Genomic DNA, 22,160 nt, shown 5'->3' on the forward strand with positions numbered 1-22,160 from the left:
TTAAAGAAAATACTGTAAACAAATGAGCATCTATGTTTTATGAGGGCAGAGCAGGTGATTGCCTGGGGCCACTGTCTCAGCTCGGGGCCGATGACGCTTCTCCACAGTGATGGCAAATTAGTTTGAACCCCCTTAAATACTATGATCAGCCATGTTCAGGAAACTGCAACGACACCAAGGTCGTAAACCCCCTCCCCCCAACAAGGTAAGAACAAAGGTTGAGGTCTGTTTCGACCGGGGTCCCTGTGAAACATGTTCGTATATCCTTTAAGAGAAGATGAGCCGAACTCAGTTTGCTCAATCAAAGTATTTATTTAGAAAACAATGAACAGGTTACAGCAAAGCAATGGGCTTCCAGTACTTTAGTTGTATCAGAGCGCCACGAACATCCGGCGCCTGTCTATTTTATAGCAGTAGATCTTCGTTCCTCCTCCTTCGGAAGTGCGCAGGCGTAATCCATCCTCCTGGCATTTGGTATACGGAAGGGAACAGGGAGACACTCCCAATGACGCTATAGTTGCTCGGCAACCTGTTTACTTCATTAAAGGCCTTCACTCAGCGGATGCCATGACGGCCAAAGGTGTTTTCAGTTGGAGAAAAGGTTACTATGTTTGCTGCTTCATCAAAACAATCCTGACTGTAAACATTCGGATCCTCGAAACCAATGCAACGAAACAGAATTAAGTCAACAGAGTCGCTCTGTCCGACCACCAGAACTTTATCAGACAGCTGTGAGACTGACCATCGTTGTGACGCACACACATTTCCAGCTAGTTTCAAGATTGAACATTCTGAGAATCAAAAGGTTTTTTTCTAATAATCTGTATGAAGGCCTAATATCTAACTAAAAATACTTCTATCTTTATTGTTAAGAATTCTGTCAGCACAGACTATAGTTAAAAGTTTGAAATCCTAACATCCCCAAAGTCCAGGGAAGTGCTCCATGGACCTCAAATTCAAATCCAGTCACGCATTTCCTCACTGGGTCGCTCGTTACTTGTCGACTTTGTTACAAGGAATTCAACAGAAATGACATCTTCGTTAACAGGAGAGGAAGGTTGTGCGTCACCTCACGTGTCAGCAAAGTCCTTTGGTAGTTGAAAACGACTCTTACACTTCAAAGAGTCGTCTCCTGTGGGACAAACAGGTAACAACAGACGGAGACAACGGGAGTGGCTGCACGACAGGAAAAGGACTTCACTGTCACAAGCTAGAAACTCTGAAGGTCAAAGCTGCTGAAGCTTGAAAACAAACACTCAAGGATCCCATTATAAGTCCAGGTTTCCTTTTAACACCATCAGGGTTTTTTTTAACTGGTGACACTTAAGCTCAAATGGTTAGTTGTGAAGCTCTGTAATTTGTGAGGGGTCGTGCTGTTTTTAAGAACATCAGCTTCAACGTACAGGAGACTCACCTTGATGTGGAGGGAAATGAGCACTTGTAGCCCTCAACTTAAACTTAAGTGCTTTTATTTCCTTGGGCGTCAGTTTGAAACAGGTCCTCAAGATGTCTGACTGATAAGTTCTCAGGAAAAATAAGCTTGACACAAGTAGTCCTCCGCTGATATCATGTTCTGTCATGGGACAGTATGTTTATATCATGTTTATGTCATCGTACATGTTGTGTTACTAAATAGTTTGGTGTCGATAACTTATGTCAGAGATGGTGTGAGTTCAGTTTTGAAGCCCTGGTTGAAATCTTCACATGTTTATGTCATAAGCAAGTCAAGCATTTCCAGTGTCCATCTTCTAACCCGAGGTCTGATCCCGGGCGGCTCAGACCTCCCTCTCACCAGATTCCACCTGGGGGATCCGAGGCGTTCCCAGGCCAGACGATACCTGGTCCCTCCAGCAGAGTTCTGGGTCCAACCCGGGGTCTCAGAAGGTCCAGGTGGAATCCTGACAAGATACAACACCTCTACTGGTTCCTTTTGACATGAAGGACCAGTGACTCCACTCCGAACTTCCTCCAGATGTCTCAGACGTAGAAAACTAATTTCTCCAGAACAACAAGGCTGGAGAGCAATCGTCCGCCAAGTGGAGGTTGGCTGCAGGGGCTTTATTGCAACATCCATGATCGCGTTGCACAACGATCTAAAGACCAGCCCGGCGCCAGATCGTAAAGAAACATCAGCAACTGCAAGAAAACATCCCGACTGGGCCCCAAGACGCTGGGGACACACACCTGGGTCTGATCAGCCTGTGGTGGGCCTGACTTACTGAGGCTGAAACACCCGATGACTCTTAAGGTACAAACATCTGCTGTTGGCCACTAAGATCTGCAAACTATCCTCAAACTCTCTCATGTCTATCAAACACAACTCCACTGTACAAAAATCATGTTGTACCTGAAAATATGAGGTTATACAGCAGGTTTCTGTCTCGTCATACATGTTTGCCTCGTCACGTTATGTCATTTATTCACAGGCGTTGGCTGGAGGGGGCGTGTACCCTGGGCTAACCTTTCCTTCATCATAACCCATGCTGCAAAGTTATGAAATGTCATTTTCATACATCCCGCTCCTCAGTAATGTGTAATGATGCTGAATTGGGAGAGTGTGCGTCGCCCCGGCGTGCACCAGGGAGGTCGCCGTCAGGCCGGCTCAGCTTTTACAGCAGTCATTATGTTAGGAACAGCCGCCGCGGTGGTGGCTTCGGTTATGATCAGCGGTTCAGTTTAATTAGAGAGCGTTTCTGAGACAGGACACTTTCTAATGTGTCTATTTTTCTTTTTTATAAGTTCTAAATACAGACGGGGCGGGGATTAACTCAAGCCAATCATTTTATGACAGTCAGAAATAAGCCGTGCAGGAAACTGTGTCATTACATGCATAATTGCATGACACAGTTAAAGGTATAGTTCAACTTTCTGAGAAATGCAATCACACTTGCCACAACCAGCAGACGGTTAGCTTAGCTTAGCTTAGCTTAGCCTCGCTTGAAACCATCCAGACACTGACTCATCATTCAACACATCTTGAGTTTGTATTTCTCTTGGAACAAAAGTGTTAAAACACAAAGGTGTGATTTTATGGCAGAGCATGTGCCAGAATCACAAATATTTAATGTCGTTTTTATGCATTGGTTTTTGTCAGGATCAAGCAAGCAGGCTAAAACATGATCATTAATGAGCTGTGGACGAACGTGCATCAGGGTTTAGCTGCGGCTTCATATTTATTGAACAGGTTTGTTTCTGGAATCAATCATCAAATCCTTGGCCAGAAATCAAACCGACTCTTTTTCCCATAATATCAAACTATTCCTGTACAATGAAACAACACTGATTCTTGCACACACATATATACATATATCAAAATAAAGACTCGGACATATTAAAAACAATGTTTTAAAGTGCTTTGGTATCTTTCTTGCTTTTAACCTGCAGTGGGTTTCTCATTGTTCTGTTGCCTTTGACATTAGAGTTTGTTTTGTTCATGAAAGCGTGAAGTTCTGTTGCAGACTCTCTCATCTTTATGTTGTTCTTCCTGAGCTTGATTTGTCTCAGTGCTGCTTTCCTCTGGGCAATCTCCTTCTTCTTCTTCTTCTTTGATTGGATGGTGCTCACTTTGAGCCTCTTGGAGGCCTTCAGACTGTTGGTTTTTGAATTGTCTGTGGCAGTTTGCTTGGCCTTTGGTTTCACTTTATCTTTCTCACCGACAGGTTTTACCACCGTGGTCTTCTTTGACTGTTCCCTGGATTTCTGCCGCTGAGCGATCTTCTTCTTTTGTGCTGTGGATTCCCGATTGTTCGTGATTTTGCTTTTCCTCCATGGCTTCAAGGTATTTTTTTCCTTTGCTTTCTTTTCAGGTGATTTCCACTTTAGCGCCACAGTGCTCGCCATCATTAGGTTGGCTGCGGACGTTGTAACGTTGGTTGCAGATGTCGTCACCTCCGTTGCAAAGGTCATCACCTCCGTTGCAGAGGTCGTCACCTCCGTTGCAGAGGTCGTCACCTCCGTTGCAGAGGTCGTCACCTCCGTGGCAGAGGACGTCACCTCCGTGGCAGAGGTCATCACCTCCGTTGCAGAGGTCGTCACCTCCGTTGCAGAGGACGTCACCTCCGTTGCAGAGGTCGTCACCTCCGTTGCAGAGGTCGTCACCTCCGTTGCAGAGGACGTCACCTCCATTGCAAAGGTCGTCACCTCCGTGGCAGAGGTCGTCACCTCCGTTGCAGAGGTCGTCACCTCCGTGGCAGAGGTCGTGACCTCCATTGCAGATGTCTTCAACTCCGTTGCAGAGGTCGTCCCCTCGGTTGCAGATGTCGTGACCTCCGTGGCAGACGTCGTAGATTTGACTCGGCGGCTCGTCGGTGGAGGTTTGGTGATGAGTTTCATCTTTTTCGGCGGTGGTCTCGTAGGTTTTTCGTTCGTTTCCAGCACCGTCACTGCAACGGCACATAGTTTATTTGTTACTGTTTTACTCTGCAGCCACATTGAGTATGTTGCATTTTCACATTCTACACATATCAAGCTGTGTAGAATGTTTGGCTCAAGTGTTCGAAATACTGAGAAACTGTTTTTTATAGTTTTACTGACAGAATGAGCTCATTTTACAATTTGGCAGAATGTGGACGTAAAATTGAAAGCAGGTTCTTCTCGGAACAATCAACAGGGAATTTTCCCCTTAAATTAACATCAATTAAACTGACTCAATAACATGTTGTGTACATAATGTGTTTGCATTTAGTGCTACTTTGACCATAAAAAATGAAAACCACCTTGGATTAATTTAAGTATAAATGACTGAATTCTCTCCACTCAGTCAGACAAGCCCAGTCAAAGCCTTTCTCTAAAAAGTCTGGTATGTGCGCCCCATGAAATAATAACACATCACCTGTAAGAAGAAGAAGAGGTGATGAAAATCTGAAGTGCAAACTGAGGTAACTCACATTCCCTGGGCACGAATGGAAGCTTTTTCCCCTTCACTTTCACCGGCAGCGGCTTCCGCTTACACTTCTCTGGAGGAGCTCGCCTGCAGAAGTAGAAATTTAAAACTGAACCATATTCACCAGTGTTTTTGTTTACAATATGTCCCCAAAATAAAAAGGTTACTGATCTTTTAAATAAAGTTAGAACCCTGGTATCAAGCAATCAAGCATTTCTAAAGAAAACTACTCAAGTTGTTGGCTTTGTGTCTCCAGAATAAAACATTTATTGGACCACAATGGTTGACTTTGGTTCATTTGAATCTTGTGGTGAAAAGTCCTGCTTCACAAACAACCAAAAAGACAAGAAGCTGCGTGGAAATGGAGAACAGCTGTCGCCGTGATGTGGGGATCACTTAAGTGTTCCACACAAATAGAACAAGGACACTTAATGCTTTTGAACAACATGTAATTTGTCCTGGTTGTAGAACGAGACCAAAAAACACCTCAAGTGGCGCAGCCACGACCATAACAGTGTATTCTGGTTCATGGCTACGTTTTAACGATCCAAGCGCACGGTCCAAAGCATTCGAGACGTGTCCAAATCCACTTAGGCTAGTTTGACGGAGGAGAAGAAAAGTTGCAGCATCGGTCACATGATTCAAAAGGGGTTGAACTCAGCCTCCTAATTAATCACAGTTGGATTTTTGGGGCGTAACATGCTGCAAACCAATCAGATTACCGTCTCACTTCACTTTAAAAGCTACTTGCACCTCGGTGGATCATCCGAGTCTGTAACATGCACAGGTGTTGTGCACCTGTCTATGTAGGTGCACATAACCAGCTTGATATTGTGCCGTTAAAATAAAAGTGAAATACTGCATCACTGTCTTCAGACCAGGTTTGTGTTGATCGATCGCAAAAACAGATCTCTGCTGCCTCCGGATAGCGATGCACCAACAATGTGCTGACCACACTGCATTTTTATCGCCATAACGTCTTTGGGTGCTCCATGCATTTTTTAAATTTATACAATATGGAGGCTGAATGTAGAACAAAGAACCGTGTCGTCTGAAACTATAAAACCCTTATATCAGGCTTGGCAGCCGGACCACGATAAGGTCCTTCCAGTTCAGATTCGCCAATAAAGCTCAAAATTAAGTCACAACTCGATGTTAATTTATGTTGAAAGATGGAAATATTGCTTTTCATCCTCAATTTTTCTTTTCATTATTTTTATATGGACGTTTTCACAAGCTCTGTAAATCCTTTATAGAACATATGGAAACAGTCAAATGCAGCATTGGCGTGGAAAGGGATGATTTCTTGTAAATAAGATCTACTTTTCTGTGATAGATATTTGTGATCAGACAGCATACGTTATATATCTCTGGACTCATGGAGGGTGTGAAGTGTGATTTAAAACCAAAAAGCTCTGAACATTCATTAAAAACAGTTGTTTTGTTTTAAACAATGTGTGTGACAAATATAAAAAAATCACTGATTTTGATTCTATTGTATTAAGGATTGTTCCAACGCCAGTGATTCCATCTGACTTGATAAGGATTTTAGGGTAAATTGGACAACAGGTGAATATTATATGAATCTATGTCGAAGATCCAAAGCATGCATGATAATATGATAATGTCGCTCTACCTGGAGGGATCCATGAATTTGAAAACGGTTCCAGAGGGAGACGTGGTGCTGGGGTGCGAAGTGGCCAGAAAATAAAGCTCACCTGAGGAAAGAAACACAGGAACCATGTGAGCAGCGGTGATGAAATCCAGGCGCTAAAGGCAGCGAGAGAATTGTTACCTGCTTCGTCTTCAGCGAACGAGATGATGAACTTGTGGTGATGATTGATGAGTCCGGGAAAGGAGCACGTCTTCTTATCACCCATACACACACTCCTTTCCTTCCAGACTCCCGTCGTCCGATCCTCCTCTAACGCCATTATCCTCCTGCAAAAAGGACAGGAAACAGTATATTTATCATTACAAAAATAATGAACTTTATTTGTGTTGCAACTTTCATACAAGAAATGCAGCTCAAGGTAAAAAACATGTTAATTTAAATAAGAGAACAGATTAAAACGTGTTAAAAGGACATTTTAAAGAAAAGGAAATCACCTCTAAAACGAAGGAGAAGAAACCCGCATGTTTTAATCATTTAGAAGTGAGACATTTGTCTTCTGAGCTAAGAAAAATCTCCATCACATCAAATTCTAAAGGACTGCTGAGCTCTGGCAGCGGCTTTCTAACGTCTGAATACAACCTGTTTCCAGTCTTCCCAGTAACTGACATGATTGGAATTCATTAGTTTTTCCATAAATTCAAAAAAGACTGACACATAAGTTTGAGAAGAACAAGTTGGCTTTTCCTCCAGAAGCTGAAAACCTGACAGAAAACTGTATTTTCTTTTTAATGAGACAGTTGGAGTAAAGTGTTTGGCTCCGACCGGCTGCACTCACCCATTCATGAAGTCTCCAAAGAGGTAGAGGCCGTTCAGATTGGGTGATTCACATCCTCTGTACACATACCCCCCCGTCACAGACTTCCCAACATGGTGGCTGTATGCAAATATCGGCAGGACGTCCTCTGTTGTGGCAGAGAAAGACTTTCAAACCCAAATCTGGAGCATCGGAAATAGCTACCAGAAGTCGCTCTGGACTTTTCAAACACACACTCACTCAGCGACGAGTCGTGGCACAGTTTCAGATCGAAGCACTCGAATCCCTCCTTCGCCCTCCATCCGTAGTTCCCTCCTCTCACGATGATGTCGATCTCCTCGTAGCGGTTTTGACCGACGTCTCCGCAGAAGATCCTGCTCCGGCCGTAGCGGCTCACGGGGTCTCCGCGGTCCACGGAGCAACGCCACATGTTTCTGATCCCGTACGCGTACACCTCAGGCCGGGCGCCGGGGTCATGGATGAACGGGTTATCAGCTGGGATCCTGTACGGCCTCGCACTGGAGTTACTGACGTCCACATCAATCCGCAGAGCTTTACCCAGCAGAGCACTCCTGGGTTGAGAAGAGCAGTTGGAGACGATACACATGAATACTACTATCGCACATTGGGACTGAGAGAGTGTGAAACTGAATATCGAGCAGATGACAGGTTGAAACAGCGAGTAATCAAATCTAAATGATGTAAACTTAAGCTAAAGTAATAAATCACTTGTTAAAAATAGTTAACTAGACATAGCCAAGAGGTTGAATAGTCAAAATTGTTAGTTATGGTTTGTGGTTTTAACAGCTTAAAGTAATGATTAAATGATATAGTTGACTAAAGGTTAAACTGCTCAAAAAAATTGCGAGAAGTAGCCTAGTAGCTGGATTGTTTTGAATTGTTAAGATTATAATTCAAATGTTTTGGTTAAATGGTTAAAATAGTTCGCTTAAAGTAATTTATACATGACTCAAATATTTAAAAGTAATGGATGAGTAGCTTATGATAGATAACGGATTAAAGGTGTCGAATTTAGCGACATCTAGTGGTGAGGCTGCAGATTCCAACAATTTAAATACCCCTTTACTAGTTTCTTAATAGAATCATTATTATGAATATTATATTAATTTCCTAGATCAAACACATGGTGCTCTAGATACATGTTGACGTACGATAAAACGGATGAATGGTTAAGTTTGTTAGTTAAAATCGAACAGAAGTAGAAGAGACACACAACATTTTCACCTAAATCCTGACAATTCAATTGTTAGATATCGTGACCTTACTTGTTTTGAGCGTTGCCGTATTTCCCAAACGGATCCCCAGCTTTTCCACCATCGCCGGTGAAGATGTACAAAAATCCATCCAAGCCAAACAGCAGCTGGCCTCCGTTGTGGTTTGCCGCTGGTTCCTCGATCTCTAAAATCACCCTTGATTCAGAAAAAAGGATCCGGTTGAATACTGTTTCATCTAGAATCTGTGATATTCACCATTCGGACAGAAATTGATCAGACATGTGACCATTCTGACGGATTTAAGAGAAGGTTTTGAGAATGGAAATGAATGTTTCTTATCAATATACTTCACTATTTGGCAGTGAGATGCAACCACATTGGTTTCTGTTTGTACCGTCAGTAGCCAGTTGGCGTATTTTAGCACAAAGACTGAAAACAGCTCTCCAGGTTCTGCAGGTTCATTCAAGTTGGAAGCCATAACAAAGTGTGCGTACCTCTCTGAATAAGGGTCGGCCATGTTCATGTCGTGATCGGAAACCTTCATCTCACTGATCCGGACTTTCTCCACCTTGTTGTTGACCTCGATCGAGTAGTAGATGAAGAAGCGCCCGTTGACCCGGTACTCGGGGTGGAACGCCATGCCCAGGAAACCCCTCTCGTCCCCCAGCCAAGGCGTGGTCACCACCTCGCCGCTCATGTCCAGGAAAGGCTGCTCCACCCGGCTGCCGTCGTGCAGGTAGACCCACACGAAGCCCAGCTGCTCGGCGATGAACATCCGGTGGGTCTCATCGCCGCTGTGCAGCATCAGGACGGGGTTCCTGAGCCCATTGGCCACCTCGGTCAGGCACAGCTGGAGACACCCTTTGCGGTCTTCCACCACCTGCCCCAGGTTGCCGTTGAGGTCCTGGGTCTTCAAAACATTGGGATAGCAGTAGTCCTGGTCCGACAGGTCCATCAGGGTGCAGAACGTGGACGTGTCCCGCTCAGCAGTGTCCTGCAGCCGCTTGTTCTCACTTAGATATTTAACCACGTGGCCACATTTGCTGTGAAACTCAGTGCAGAAGTCAAAGCAGAGGCCGGGCAGCTCTCTGACGGGGGTGTACGGGTCCTCGGCATCATAGAGGTGGGCGGCGTAAGGAGAGCACTCCTGGAGGAGACACACAGGAGACATGACAGAGGTCGGAAGGTCACAGGAGCTGAAGATCAATCTGAGGCTTGAGGTCCAAAATATCTAAATAATAATCTAAAACGTGGTCATGTCCAATTAGGACACAGAAAGACTGGTTTTTAAAAAGAGCATTTCAGCAGGAGGCTACCACACACACACACACACACACACACACACACACACACACACACAAACAACCTGCTGTGATGTGGCTCTGCAGTGTCACTGGTGTCGGAATATAAACTCATTCCAGTGATAAAGTCATTCTCAACATTGATTTAACAAAACATCTTCACCTCTTAACTGTTTCCACTTTAGTTTAGATTAATTGGATTAAAAAGGGGGGGGGGAATCATAAATGTTGATTCAATTAAAACTAATTAAAAAGTTGCACAATACTTTTTTCCTTTTACAAAAGTAGCTTCATGACGGCTTTAACCTGAAACCACTTATAGTTGTAGAGACTATTATTTCCAAATTGTTTACAGTGTACATTAGGATTTCAAGATAAAAACACAGGTCTGTCATATATAAAAAAAGGGTTTTGCAGAATAAGAAATGTTCTATTTTGTGAAAAAAAAACTTCAGGTGGCAGAAAACATTATGATCCATCACAACAGCATCTTCAGAATCCCACACAGACAGCCCTTACCTGACACATGACCTCCTTCAGCATGTCTGCGCAGATCTCCTGCCCCTCCACCTCCAGCTGCTCCACCGTGTCCCAGTACCGCTCCGCGATCGCGTTGTCCGTCTGCTGGTCGCAGCATCCGAACTCCTCGTACTGCTTGCAGAACTCCAGGTGCCAGGGGGGCTGGAAGGGCGGCTCGAAGTCCAGGCACTGCGGGTGAGCAGCTGCTGGCCGGCCCCGGGCGAGCAGCATCACCCAGAGGAGAAGGCGGAACGACCGGAGCCTCGTCGGGATCCACCTGGAGGAGCTCGCTCCTCCGGGATGGAGCGCAGCATCCCGAGTGCTGCGCATGTTTGCCATCTGCACCCGAGGGAGTGGAAGTGTTTGCTCTGCTTTATGTATGCGTCGGGCGTGCACGTAAATGCATGCATTACGCGTCACTACGCCCCCCTACCCCCCCCCCCTCCGAGCCTCACCACCACCACGACCCCCCAGCCAGGTGAAGTCGCACCTTGTGGCCAGTGTCGTCTCCCATCACCTGGCTCATTAGGATCAATTAAAAGAAAACGCTTTCAATAACAAAGTGCTGCGAATAGATGCACTGTATGAATGTGTGTGTGATTGGGTGAATGTGAAACTGTACTGTACATGTATCATCAGACTAGAAAAGCGCTGTATAAATGCAAATCCAGTGGTGGGTGGGAAGTAACGAAGTAGAAATAATTTGTTACTGTACTTAAGTAGATTTTTCTTACATATCTGTACTTTACTTGAGTATTTATTTTCCTGACGACTTTTTACTTTTACTCGTTACATTTGAACAAAAATATGTGTACTTTCTACTTCTTACATTCTCAAACTGGCTCGTTACTTGAGCAGCGGAGGTTGGCGCAGCTCTCTCTCTCTCTCTCTCTCTCTCTCTCTCTCTCTCTCTCTCTCATCAAGGGTTAAAAATTTGTAAAATTATACATTATATTCATATTGTTGTTATAATTTTTCAGTCAGTTGAGATAAATCTTGAGGAGAAACATTTTGGGTTGTTTTGTGTCTGTGTAGACCTACTATAAAAAGCACTTTGCATTTTTAATTTTGGTACTTTTGCTACATTTCAACATCAGATACTTTTGATACTTAAGTACATTTCAACACCAGATACTTTTGATACTTAAGTACATTTCAACACCAGATACTTTTGATACTTAAATACTTTTAATATGAGCTACTCTAAGACTTTTACTCAAGTCATTTTCTGATGGGTGACTTCTACTTTTACCGAAGTCCCTTTAAGGTAAGATATCTGTACTTTTACTCAAGTATGGCTTTCAAGTACCTTATACACCACTGTGCAAATCCATTTACCATTTGCTTTCCTCATGAAGTTAATTGAATTTATTAGTTGTGTTTGTTGTTGTTGTAGTTCCACGCACCGCAGAAAAATTGGCAAAGCAAATGTGCAATTTTCTGGAAGGCTGCTCACAGTCACAGACACACACAGTCACACACGCGTTGTGTCGAGGCATGCACACATATACACACACTGTAATTTACTCTCACATATATGTAGCTGAGCCTCGAGGCCTGTTGCTCGTCTCCTGCAGATCCAGTGTCCCGGCACGTCAGGCCCTTTATTTGAATACAACCTAAAGATACATCATCATTTCAGACCAGTGCCAAGAACATAAACACATACTGACTGAGAGGAATGTCATCAGCTCACAGGATCCAAGCAACCTGCAGACCTGACTGTAAAGAGGTGTTTGAGATGGATCGGATTGTTAAGTGCACTGATGACATTAATAATAAGTAATAAACTTGATTTATACTGTAACTTTCCGATCATAGTTCCAAACTGCTTTACGACTTCAGATGAGAACTTGAAGGCAAAAAGCAGAAATGCAAATATACGGATGAGAAAAGACTCAGAACAAGATCAAACAAAACAATGGAAAATGGTGAGAATAGTAAGATCAGTGAGTTTAACGCTCAGTTGGTATCACACAACTGATTAAATGTGCATTTTATTAAGATTAGGGAAATTCCATCCATTTGAATTTTCATCTGCTGATCTATGACAGTTACAATCGATGTGGATCATCCACCTGGCCGCTGCCTTGGGTCCATGACTCCAGTCATCATACAAAAAGCTGCATTATTGATTGACACCGTCCTGTGACTGTGACTCAGTAACTTCCCTTTAACTTTGCACAATCCAGTCTCCAATGTTTACTGGTAACTTATTGCACATCCTCTTCCCTGGTAGTCTGATCATCTAATTCTGAGTAATTACCACAAGTATGAGAATGAAATTAAAAAAGGGGAATTTTGCAGTTCATCACTACAGAGTGATTATGATGTAATCTATTCACTGTACATTTCCTCACACTTCCCAAATTGTTCTTACTCTGTATAAATACTTAACTTTAGTATTATTATCCTTACACGTAAGTATCACATTTTACTTAACATTACTGACTGATGCCTTTTTTTGAGTCTTGCTGCTGTAATATGGTAAATGTTCCCATTGTTGAACTAATAAGGATTATCTTATCTTATTTTATCTTGCCTTATCTTATCTTATCTTATCTTATCTTAACTCATCTTATCTTATCCTATCTTATCTTATCTTATCCAAAGTCCAGGTTGAAAACTAAAGGTGACCGTGCCTTTGCCTTCAGGCCTCTTGGCTTCAGAACCTTTACCCGAGGAGATAAGACTCACAGATTCAGTGACTTCTTCTAAATCACTTCTTTAAAAAACATTTTTATAGACTTGTACTCATGTGAGTTCTAATCGTTTTCTTTTCCCATTTCATTATTTGAACTGTTTATTTTTATTGTCACATTACTGCTTTTATATGTTCTAGTATTTACTTGTCTTGCTTTGCCATTGTTATTGTTTTTATAATTAGTAGTATTGTTGTTAGTATTATAGGTAGTAGTATTATAAGGTGATGCACAAATTAATTTACGAGTTTTTTCCAGCAGGTGGCAGCACTCAACGTCAGGGTGCCTCCACAATGAGCCAGGAAGCGGAAATACGTCATTTCTTTTTATTTCCCATTTGTTTTGGTGAAGAGGGAAAATCATCAGGTTACTTAAAATGCAGACAACAAACTTCCGCCTGCAAACTTCAGAATAAAATGCTTATGGATGAAAAAATATTTCTTGAGACGTAATTCAACCCGGGAAAAGTTTAATAAAACGTGCTTAAAATCTACTGGATATTTTTGTGTGTTTATTGTTGTAAATCAAGTCAAACACGTGCTTTTTTCTTGTGAAATTGTTTTACTTTGAAAGGAAAATCTGAACGTTTCCGGCGGTAGGTGTACCTGAGTGGGTTTAACTTGACGTGCGGGCGATAAAGCATCAAAATATAATTCGTGTGATTAAACTCGTGCCGTGGATCCGCCGTCATGGCGCCTTAAAGCAGCGGAGCAAGCGGCGGGTTGGAGCTCGGATGGTGACCGGAGACAGTGCTCTGTTCCCCGCTGAGCCCACACGGCGGCGGCCACGATGAGCTCGGAGCACCAGGGCGCCGACGGGTCGCAGGACAGGCCCGACGACAAAGAGCCGAACCCCGGCGTGGACGAGGAGGACGAGGAGGAGGAGGATGAGGACCTTCCCCGGGAGGAGGAAGAGGACAACCCCCGGGAGGTGGCACCGGCTCGGCCCCGGAGCAGCGAGGAGGGACCGGGGCGAGGGGAACGAGGGGAGCGCGGGTCCCCGGTGTCCCCGGTGCCCGGCGCCCTGGAGCCCCCTGGCCCGCCGAGCAGCGCCCAGCAGCCGGGGAGCAGCAGCCGGACGGACAGCGTGTTCTCCTGGCTCCGGAGCAGGACTATCAGACGCGGGTTGTTTGTGGACCCGGCCCGGGACAACTTCAGGACAATGACCAGCTTGTACTGCTCCATGAACCCGGCCACGGAGTCCGTGAACCTGAGCACCCAGACCCACGGAGCCGTGTTCAACCTGGAGTACTCCCCGGACGGGTAAGACCGGCCGAGGCCTCGCACCCGGAGGACCGCAGGGTTCCACTGGTGCTACTGGGAAATCAATGAAATGTGGAGACACTGGGAGAAGTCAGCTGGGGAGTGTTGTTGTTGTTGTTGTTGTTCGACCTCACACTTAAAACCTGTCCAACACCAGGATCCCTTCACACGTCCAGGGGAGCGGGTCAATATTAGTGATGAGACAATAATAGGACAAAACCCGTTAAAGGACCAAGTGACCAACACATGTCAATCTGAAGAAGAGATGTCCTCCATCTCTGTAAACACATCTCACACTCAGGCTGAGAGCAAACACACAACAGGAGACAAAACCTGCAGACAACAGGAGACACATCCTGGACACAACACGAGACAAATCCTGCAGACAACACGAGACAAGTCCTGCAGACAACACGAGACAAGTCCTGCAGACAACACGAGACAAGTCCTGCACACAACACGAGACAAATCCTGCAGACAACACGAGACAAGTCCTGCAGACAACACGAGACAAATCCTGCACACAACACGAGACACATCCTGCACACAACACGAGACAAATCCTGCACACAACACGAGACAAATCCTGCACACGACACGAGACAAATCCTGCACACGACACGAGACAAATCCTGCAGACAACACGAGACAAATCCTGCAGACCGCAGGAGACAAATCCTGCAGACAACACGAGACAAATCCTGCACACAACACGAGACAAGTCCTGCAGACAACAGGAGACAAATCCTGCAGACAACAGGAGACAAATCCTGCAGACAACACGAGACAAATCCTGCAGACAACAGGAGACAAGTCCTGCAGACAAACCAGGTCCAGCTGAGTCCAGTCTGGACCAGGAGCTGCTCAGGAGACATCAGGACCAAACACACAGAGACAGTCTGTCCTCATGGCACCTGGGCATGAGGTCAAACAGGAAATCTAAAAGAAGCTGATTCCGATATCATAGATTATTATATAGATGCACATCTGACGTCTTTATTCAGTTTTTATATCAGTGTTACATCAGAAAACAATAACACAGACACTGATACGTCTTAAAAGCTGCTATTGGCCGTCAGGTTCTAACCCAGATCTGTTCCTTCCTTCTCTAACTTGTGACGTGTGTGTGTGTGTGTTTGTGTGTTTGCTGTGTGCAGGTCGGTGCTGACGGTGGCCTGCGAGCAGACGGAGGTCCTGCTGTTTGACCCCATCTCCTCCAAACACATCAAGACCCTGACGGAGGCCCACGAGGACTGTGTCAACAACATAAGGTGCGTGTCTGATATTTGAAAACAACCAGAGGAGGGTTCACGACTTCCTGCTTCTCACTCACTTCCAACAAGACTTGTTTCTATTCTAGAGAGAGAATCTAAAGTCAGAATCTGTCTGTGCTCCCTGCAGGTTTCTGGACAATCGCTTGTTTGCCACCTGCTCCGACGACACCACTATTGCATTGTGGGATCTCCGCAAGCTGAACGCCAAGGTGTGCTCTCTGCACGGCCACGCCAGCTGGGTGAAGAACATCGAGTACGACACCAACACGCGGCTGCTCGTCACGTCCGGCTTCGACGGCAACGTCATCACGTGGGACACCAACAGGTCGGTCCCAAAACACACCGGGAGTCAACGCTTCCAAAGGGGAAAAGTGAAATGATCGAATAATCATAATCGTTTGTGTTGAAGACAAGATTCAAGAGTCAAGATTAGGGTTGCAAAGGGGCGGAAAGTTTCCAGTAAATTTCTGAAAACTTTCCGGAAACTTTCCACGGGAATATTAAGCTCGGGAATTTGGGGAATTTGGAAAAAAAAAAAACTATGCAAATTAAACGCTGAGCAATAAAAACATCATTCAAAACACTATTTTAAAGATGTATGGAATGCAGCACACGCTGCACGTTGAGTTTCAACCCTCCACTGTGCATTCTTCCATCACATGCACAGATAACTCCCAGCATCCTTCACTCTACAGCAGGGCTATTGAGGCCTGCTGTAGAGTCCAGGACTAGTCAGGTAAGTTTCCATGATATTACTGGGGAAATATATTAGCATGCTGATTGAGGATTGTTCATCTGTTCACCTAGCCTATTTCCATTCAATTATCCATCAATTGTAAAATATGTTTACAGACGATTCCAATTGTTTGGCTAACTATTTATATCTCTGATATTGCATTAGTGTTTTTTTACAAACTTGTTTCTCATCTTATTCTACAGAACAATGCCACGTGCACTCTCTCATGTGTGGAGACATTTCACCCCATCCAATGTAGAATGAAAGGCTGTGTACATTTGCTAATACTGTGCAAAGACCTTTGTTAAGAATGACACAACGATGCAGAAGCATATAGTCAAGTGCCCAAAGTTTCCTCAGGGCTCAAATCAGCCTATGACAAAACAAAATGTTTATATTTATGTCTGTATATGACAAGGTAAATACAGTTAGTATAAATTACCCACAACATTTCCAGTTTATTCCCGTCAATTCCCATTAATTCCCATGGAAAGTTTCCAACTTTGAATATTCCCAGGATTTTGCAACCCTACTCAAGATTCAAGATTTTTATTATCAAATGCACAACAATAACATTAATAACAATAACATTAAGCAGTCGCTGGCAATGAAATGCCATCCGTGCCATCATAACATCATCATCATAACATCCGTTTACATCCGTTTACCACCTGTGAAATGGACTGTTCCCGTGGTTACGTCATTCTGCACCGGCACCTGCACACTAAACTCAAATCTACATCTGTTTCTTTATCTCTCCATCAAATTAGAACTGTAACTTTACAACTATGAAGGTGGATAAATATTTATTCTGCCTTTTTTTTTTTTTTTTTTTTCACAATATATTTATTGAGTTTTACATATAAAACATACATTCAAACATTTATAAACATACAAACGTTTATGAACACCCCCAACCCACAATCAAACACTCAGGGTAAAGAAAAGGAGGCAGAAATTAAATAACTTAAATAAGATTAAATAAAATAATTAAAAAAAAAACATATATAAAAATATAAGAATAAATGGAAGTAAATAAAGACATAATTATACAAATACAATTAAATTAAATTAATTTCCAATCAATCAAATCAAAAGCCTAGATAAAATATTGTTCTCTTATTCATAATATTAGTTAGTTACAATTAATATTCATCCTATTAGGTGCTGCTATTTTATTCTGTTTCACTCATTAATTTCCACTTGGTTGCTTTCCAAAATTATTCTGCCTTTCTAACACAACTCTGAATTCTCTCAGTGGATCATATGTCTCGTGATTGTGTTTCCTCTGCAGGTTTACAGAGGACGGCTGCCCGCACAAGAAGTTCTTCCACACCCGCTACCTGATGAGGATGCGTCTGACGCCCGACTGTTCCAAGATGCTCATCTCCACGTCCTCGGGGTATCTGCTCATCCTCCACGACCTGGACCTCACTCAGTCGCTGGAGGTCGGCAGCTACCGGATGCTGCGAGCGCGACGCAACCCCCCCACCTCCGGTCAGACCACAGCCTCAATTACTAACACTTTTAGAATTTCTTTTCTTAACTTACATATTTTGTGGCTTTACTCTTGATTTTTATTCTGTCTTTTCCTACTTTTCACTATTGATACTGAGTAGGGTTGCAAAATTCCGGGAATATTCAAAGTTGGAAACTTTCCATGGGAATAAACGGGAATATACGGGAATAAACAGGAATATATGGGGAATTAATGGGAATAAACTGGAATAAACTGGAAATGTTGTGGGTAATTTATACTAACTGTATTTACCTTGTCATATACAAACATAAATATAAACATTTTGTTTTGTCATAGGCTGATTTGAGCCCTGAGGAAACTTTGGACACTTGACAATATGCTTCTGCATCATTCTTAACATAGGTCTTTGCACAGTATTTGCAAATGTACACAGCCTTTCCTTCTACATTGGATGGGGTGAAATGTCTCCACACATGAGATAGTGCACGTGGCATTGTTCTGTAGAATAAGATGAGAAAAAAGTTTGTAAAAAAACACTAATGCAATGCCAGAGATATAAATAGTTAGCCAAACAATTGGAATCGTCTGTAAACATATTTTACAATTGATGGATAAATGAATGTAAATAGGCTAGATGAACAGATGAACAATCCTCAATCAGCATGCTAATATATTTTCCCCAGTAATATCATTGAAACTTACCTGACTAGTCCTTCACTCTACAGCAGGCCTCAGTAGCCCTGCTGTAGAGTGAAGGATGCTGGGAGTTATCTGTGCATGTGATGGAAGAATGCACAGTGGAGGGCAAATAGAGTTTTGATTGGTGTTTTTATTGCTCAGCGTTTAATTTGCGTATTTTATTTTTTAATAATTCCCCAAATTCCCGAGCTAAGCTTCCCATGGAAAGTTTTCGGAAACTTTCCAGAAATTTACCGGAAACTTTCCGCCCCTTTGCAACACTAATACTGAGTGAAAAGTATTAGGTGTGTTAACCTCACACACTCATCAGTCAATTAGCTAACGAGGAAATCCTTACGCTAGAGCTTTCTGTTTGCGTTTTTTCAGTCTCTTATTTTCATATTTGTCGACTAGATAGATAGATAGATAGATAAATAGACGGATACTTTATTAATCCCGAGGGAAATTTAGATCATCCAGTAGCTTATACACTTAAACACTTCACTGACATGCATACATAAATCACATAAGGAGAACATAGATACAGATACAGGAATGGAATGATGTGAGACGACGCTTTGATCAATGCCAAAAGTTCGATTTTCTCCATTTGAAAGTTTGGTTGATCAGATATTTGATTGATTTGCCACCTCACTATTCTATGAGAATGACTTGTGTCCTCGTGGTGATCCTGCAGACGGCGGCTCGTCGGGCTCCAGGTCGGCCGGAACTCCTCGCCAGGGAAATGACTCCAGCAAGATCCACCCTCACAGAGAAGGTGTGACAACCAGGAAGATAGAACACAGAAACCAGTGAGTTCTCTACACTATCAAACAATCTAAACCCTATTTCCCCCCCTTTGCTTACAGGACTTTCTCCCCGGAATAGTCTGGAGGTGTTGACTCCAGAGATCCCAGGAGAGAGGGACCGAGGGAACTGCATCACCTCCCTGCAGCTCCACCCGAAAGGCTGGGCGGCGCTCATCCGCTGCTCCAGCAACATGGACGACCAGGAGGTGAGAGACTTTATCTCATTACAGGGTTCGTACGGTCATGGAAAACCTGGAATAGTCATGGAATTGTAAAATGTGTATTTCCAGGCCTGGAAAAGTCATGGAAAAAAAGAATCTCCCAAAAGTTTTGGAAAAGTTACATTACATTATTACATTTCATTTAGCTGACGCTTTTATCCAAAGCGACTTACAATAACTGCATTCAACCCCGAGGGAACAAACCCAGAACAAGAAGGATCAAGAAAGTACAAGTTCTTCAAAAATAAAGCAAAACTACAAAATGCTTTAAGTAAAAGTCATGGAAATTTGTTATATTCATATTTTCATGTCGTTCATTTACGCTTTAAATGTTTTAAATAATTCATATACTTTTAAAGAAATACGCAAAAAATATAAGCAGGCATACTTGGGTTTGTGTCATTTAAGGTATACTGTATGCCTTGGAATTCTCATTGTTAGTTTGAATACTACATTTTGTCACTTTTTCGTGTATACACCGAGATTTCACAAAATGTTCGGTCATGGATATTTGGTTTAAACGTATTGAAAAGTCATTGAAATCCATTGGTCAAAATGTGTATGAACCCTGTCATTATCTCTGAGCTCCTTTACAGATATGCAGGTCTCTCTCTTCTTATTTAATAGACACGATTGGCAATTTATGACCTCCGCTGACCCCTAGTGGTCTAGTACAGGAGTTGCATCCGAACTGTATTCATTGAGTATGAAATCTCAGCGTTAATACACCTGAGCTCTGACGTCTGGAGCTTCTCTGAGGAACATGGCAGCTGCTGTCGGACTGAATAGAACTATCAGCAGTGACACCATCATGATTATTTCTTGGTGTGACAGTAAGGTTGCAAAATTCAGGGAATATTCAAAGTTGTAAACTTTCCATGGGAATTAACGGGAATATTCAGGAATTAATGGGAATTAATGCATTGTTCTGTAGAATAAGATGAGAAAAAAGTTTGTAAAAAAACCTAATGCAATGCCAGAGATATAAATAGTTAGCCAAATAATTGGAATCGTCTGTAAAAATACTTTACAATGGATGGATAAATGAATGGAAGGAAATAGTCTAGATGAACAGATGAACAATCCTCAATCAGCAGGCTAATATATTTTCTCCAGTAATATCATGGAAACTTACCTGACTAGTCCTGCACTCTACAGCAGGCCTCAATAGCCCTGCTGTAGAGTGAAGGATGCTGGGAGTTATCTGTGCATGTGATGGAAGAATGCACAGTGGAGGGTTGAAACTCAACGTGCAGTGTGTGCTGCATTCCATACATCTTTAAAATAGTGTTGAATGATGTTTTTATTGCTCAGCGTTTAATTTGCGTAGTTTTTTTTTTTTTTCAATATTCCCAAAATTCCCGAGCTTAACTTCTCATGGAAAGTTTCCAGAAAGTTTCCGGAAATTTACCGGAAACTTTGCAACCCTATGTGACACTGACCATGTCCTCCATCTTTTCCCCTCTCTCTCTCTCTTCAGTGGACGTGTGTGTACGAGTTCCAGGACGGAGCGCCCACCCGCCCGCTGGTCTCCCCCCGCTGCTCGCTCCGCCTCACCCACTACATCGAGGAGGCCAACGTGGGGCGGGGCTACATCAAGGAGTTGTGCTTCAGCCCGGACGGACGGCTCATCTGCTCGCCGTACGGCTACGGCGTCCGCCTGCTGGCCTTCGACGAGCGCTGCGGCGAGCTGGTGGACTGCCTGCCCGTCCAGACCAGCTGCCTGAAGGAGATCCGCTCCATCTACTCGCACAGCGACGTGGTGCTCACCACCAAGTTCTCCCCCACTCACTGCCAGCTGGCCTCGGGCTGCCTCAGCGGTCGCGTGGCGCTCTACCAGCCCAAGTTCTAGCATCGGCTGCGGTGAGAGGACGATGCTCTGCAGACCCGGGTCCAGACGCGCTGATCAGGAACGAGACCGGGAACGATTCTGAAGAAGCATTTAGTGTTTTCCAGGTTTGATTAGTTTGATAGTTGCACAAACAATCTGACAACAATGCACTTCCCCAAAATATTATATGTGCAGCTTCATGTTTCTCTGATTTTAGACCCTTGTCGTCTAAGATGCGCAGAAATGTGTCGTTCAGAACATTCTGGCCTCTTCAGTATCATTCAGTAGGAATTACACATCAGAGTAATTCACATTTTGTAACATCTCAAAATGTAGAAACCCGAAATTACTAGTTTCCTGATGTTTGTTTTAAAAAGCTCAGTAGATCAGCAAAGCATGCAGGTATTTCAAATAGTGCGACACATCTAAAAGTCACTTTCCTCTGAGGCTCGATTTGACTTTAAAACACTTATTTGAACCCTTAAAAAAAAATACCCATCCTGAAACTAATCTGGTTAAAGCAGATCTCAGATAAGTTCTTCGAGCGCCTCTGGACTCGGGTCTGCAGCTGTGGAGCCGACTCAGTTTGTTTGGAAAAGGAGAAGAAGAAGACTTTGGCCGTGCCCCCCCCCCACTGACCAGACTGCAGCAGTGGATGGAAACATTCAGCCTGTCTGAACTTCACTGGGTTAACAAGGACCATGGGGCTTTGCCACCTACAGACTTCCATCCAGACTGAGGAGAAGCTTCACTCTCCAAACACTTTGACTCTCTCGACCCGGGAATCGTCGTGACTCTTCT

General features: G+C 43.5%; 2 protein-coding genes across 2 annotated transcripts; one reads left to right on the forward strand and one right to left on the reverse strand.

The window, feature by feature from the left end:
• Window positions 1-1,110: 1,110 nt before the first annotated feature.
• Window positions 1,111-10,696, reverse strand: hhipl2 (HHIP-like 2). The gene is made up of 13 exons (XM_061082183.1): window positions 10,367-10,696; window positions 9,041-9,693; window positions 8,598-8,741; window positions 7,552-7,883; window positions 7,333-7,459; window positions 6,678-6,823; window positions 6,519-6,600; window positions 4,887-4,969; window positions 4,226-4,382; window positions 3,537-3,832; window positions 3,372-3,437; window positions 1,793-1,898; window positions 1,111-1,132 (listed from the first exon to the last, which is right to left on the reverse strand). The coding sequence occupies exons 1-13, from the start codon at window positions 10,694-10,696 to the stop codon at window positions 1,111-1,113; spliced, it is 2,544 nt and encodes an 847-aa protein (XP_060938166.1).
• A 3,014-nt stretch (window positions 10,697-13,710) lies between these two features.
• On the forward strand, window positions 13,711-21,997 carry wdr32 (WD repeat domain 32). The gene is made up of 7 exons (XM_061083403.1): window positions 13,711-14,330; window positions 15,488-15,601; window positions 15,732-15,929; window positions 17,635-17,837; window positions 19,196-19,276; window positions 19,368-19,513; window positions 21,009-21,997. The coding sequence occupies exons 1-7, from the start codon at window positions 13,858-13,860 to the stop codon at window positions 21,378-21,380; spliced, it is 1,587 nt and encodes a 528-aa protein (XP_060939386.1). The 5' UTR covers window positions 13,711-13,857; the 3' UTR covers window positions 21,381-21,997.
• Window positions 21,998-22,160: the final 163 nt, after the last annotated feature.

This window comes from Limanda limanda, chromosome 12 (assembly GCF_963576545.1).
Source record: "Limanda limanda chromosome 12, fLimLim1.1, whole genome shotgun sequence".
NCBI classification, from domain to species: Eukaryota; Metazoa; Chordata; class Actinopteri; order Pleuronectiformes; family Pleuronectidae; genus Limanda; species Limanda limanda.

Bases quoted from the DNA above. Each gene is read 5' to 3' on its own strand.
- hhipl2 (XM_061082183.1), bottom strand. From the start codon at position 10,696: ATGCGCAGCACTCGGGATGCTGCGCTCCATCCCGGAGGAGCGAGCTCC. The intron at 9,694-10,366 runs GTAAGGGCTGTC...TGTCTCCTCCAG, and splicing joins TGAAGGAGGTCATGTGTCAG to GAGTGCTCTCCTTACGCCGC. The intron at 7,884-8,597 runs GTAAGGTCACGA...TTCTCAACCCAG, and splicing joins TACGGCAACGCTCAAAACAA to GAGTGCTCTGCTGGGTAAAG.
- wdr32 (XM_061083403.1), top strand. From the start codon at position 13,858: ATGAGCTCGGAGCACCAGGGCGCCGACGGGTCGCAGGACAGGCCCGAC. The intron at 15,930-17,634 runs GTCGGTCCCAAA...TTTCCTCTGCAG, and splicing joins ATCACGTGGGACACCAACAG to GTTTACAGAGGACGGCTGCC. The intron at 19,277-19,367 runs GTGTGACAACCA...CTTTGCTTACAG, and splicing joins GATCCACCCTCACAGAGAAG to GACTTTCTCCCCGGAATAGT.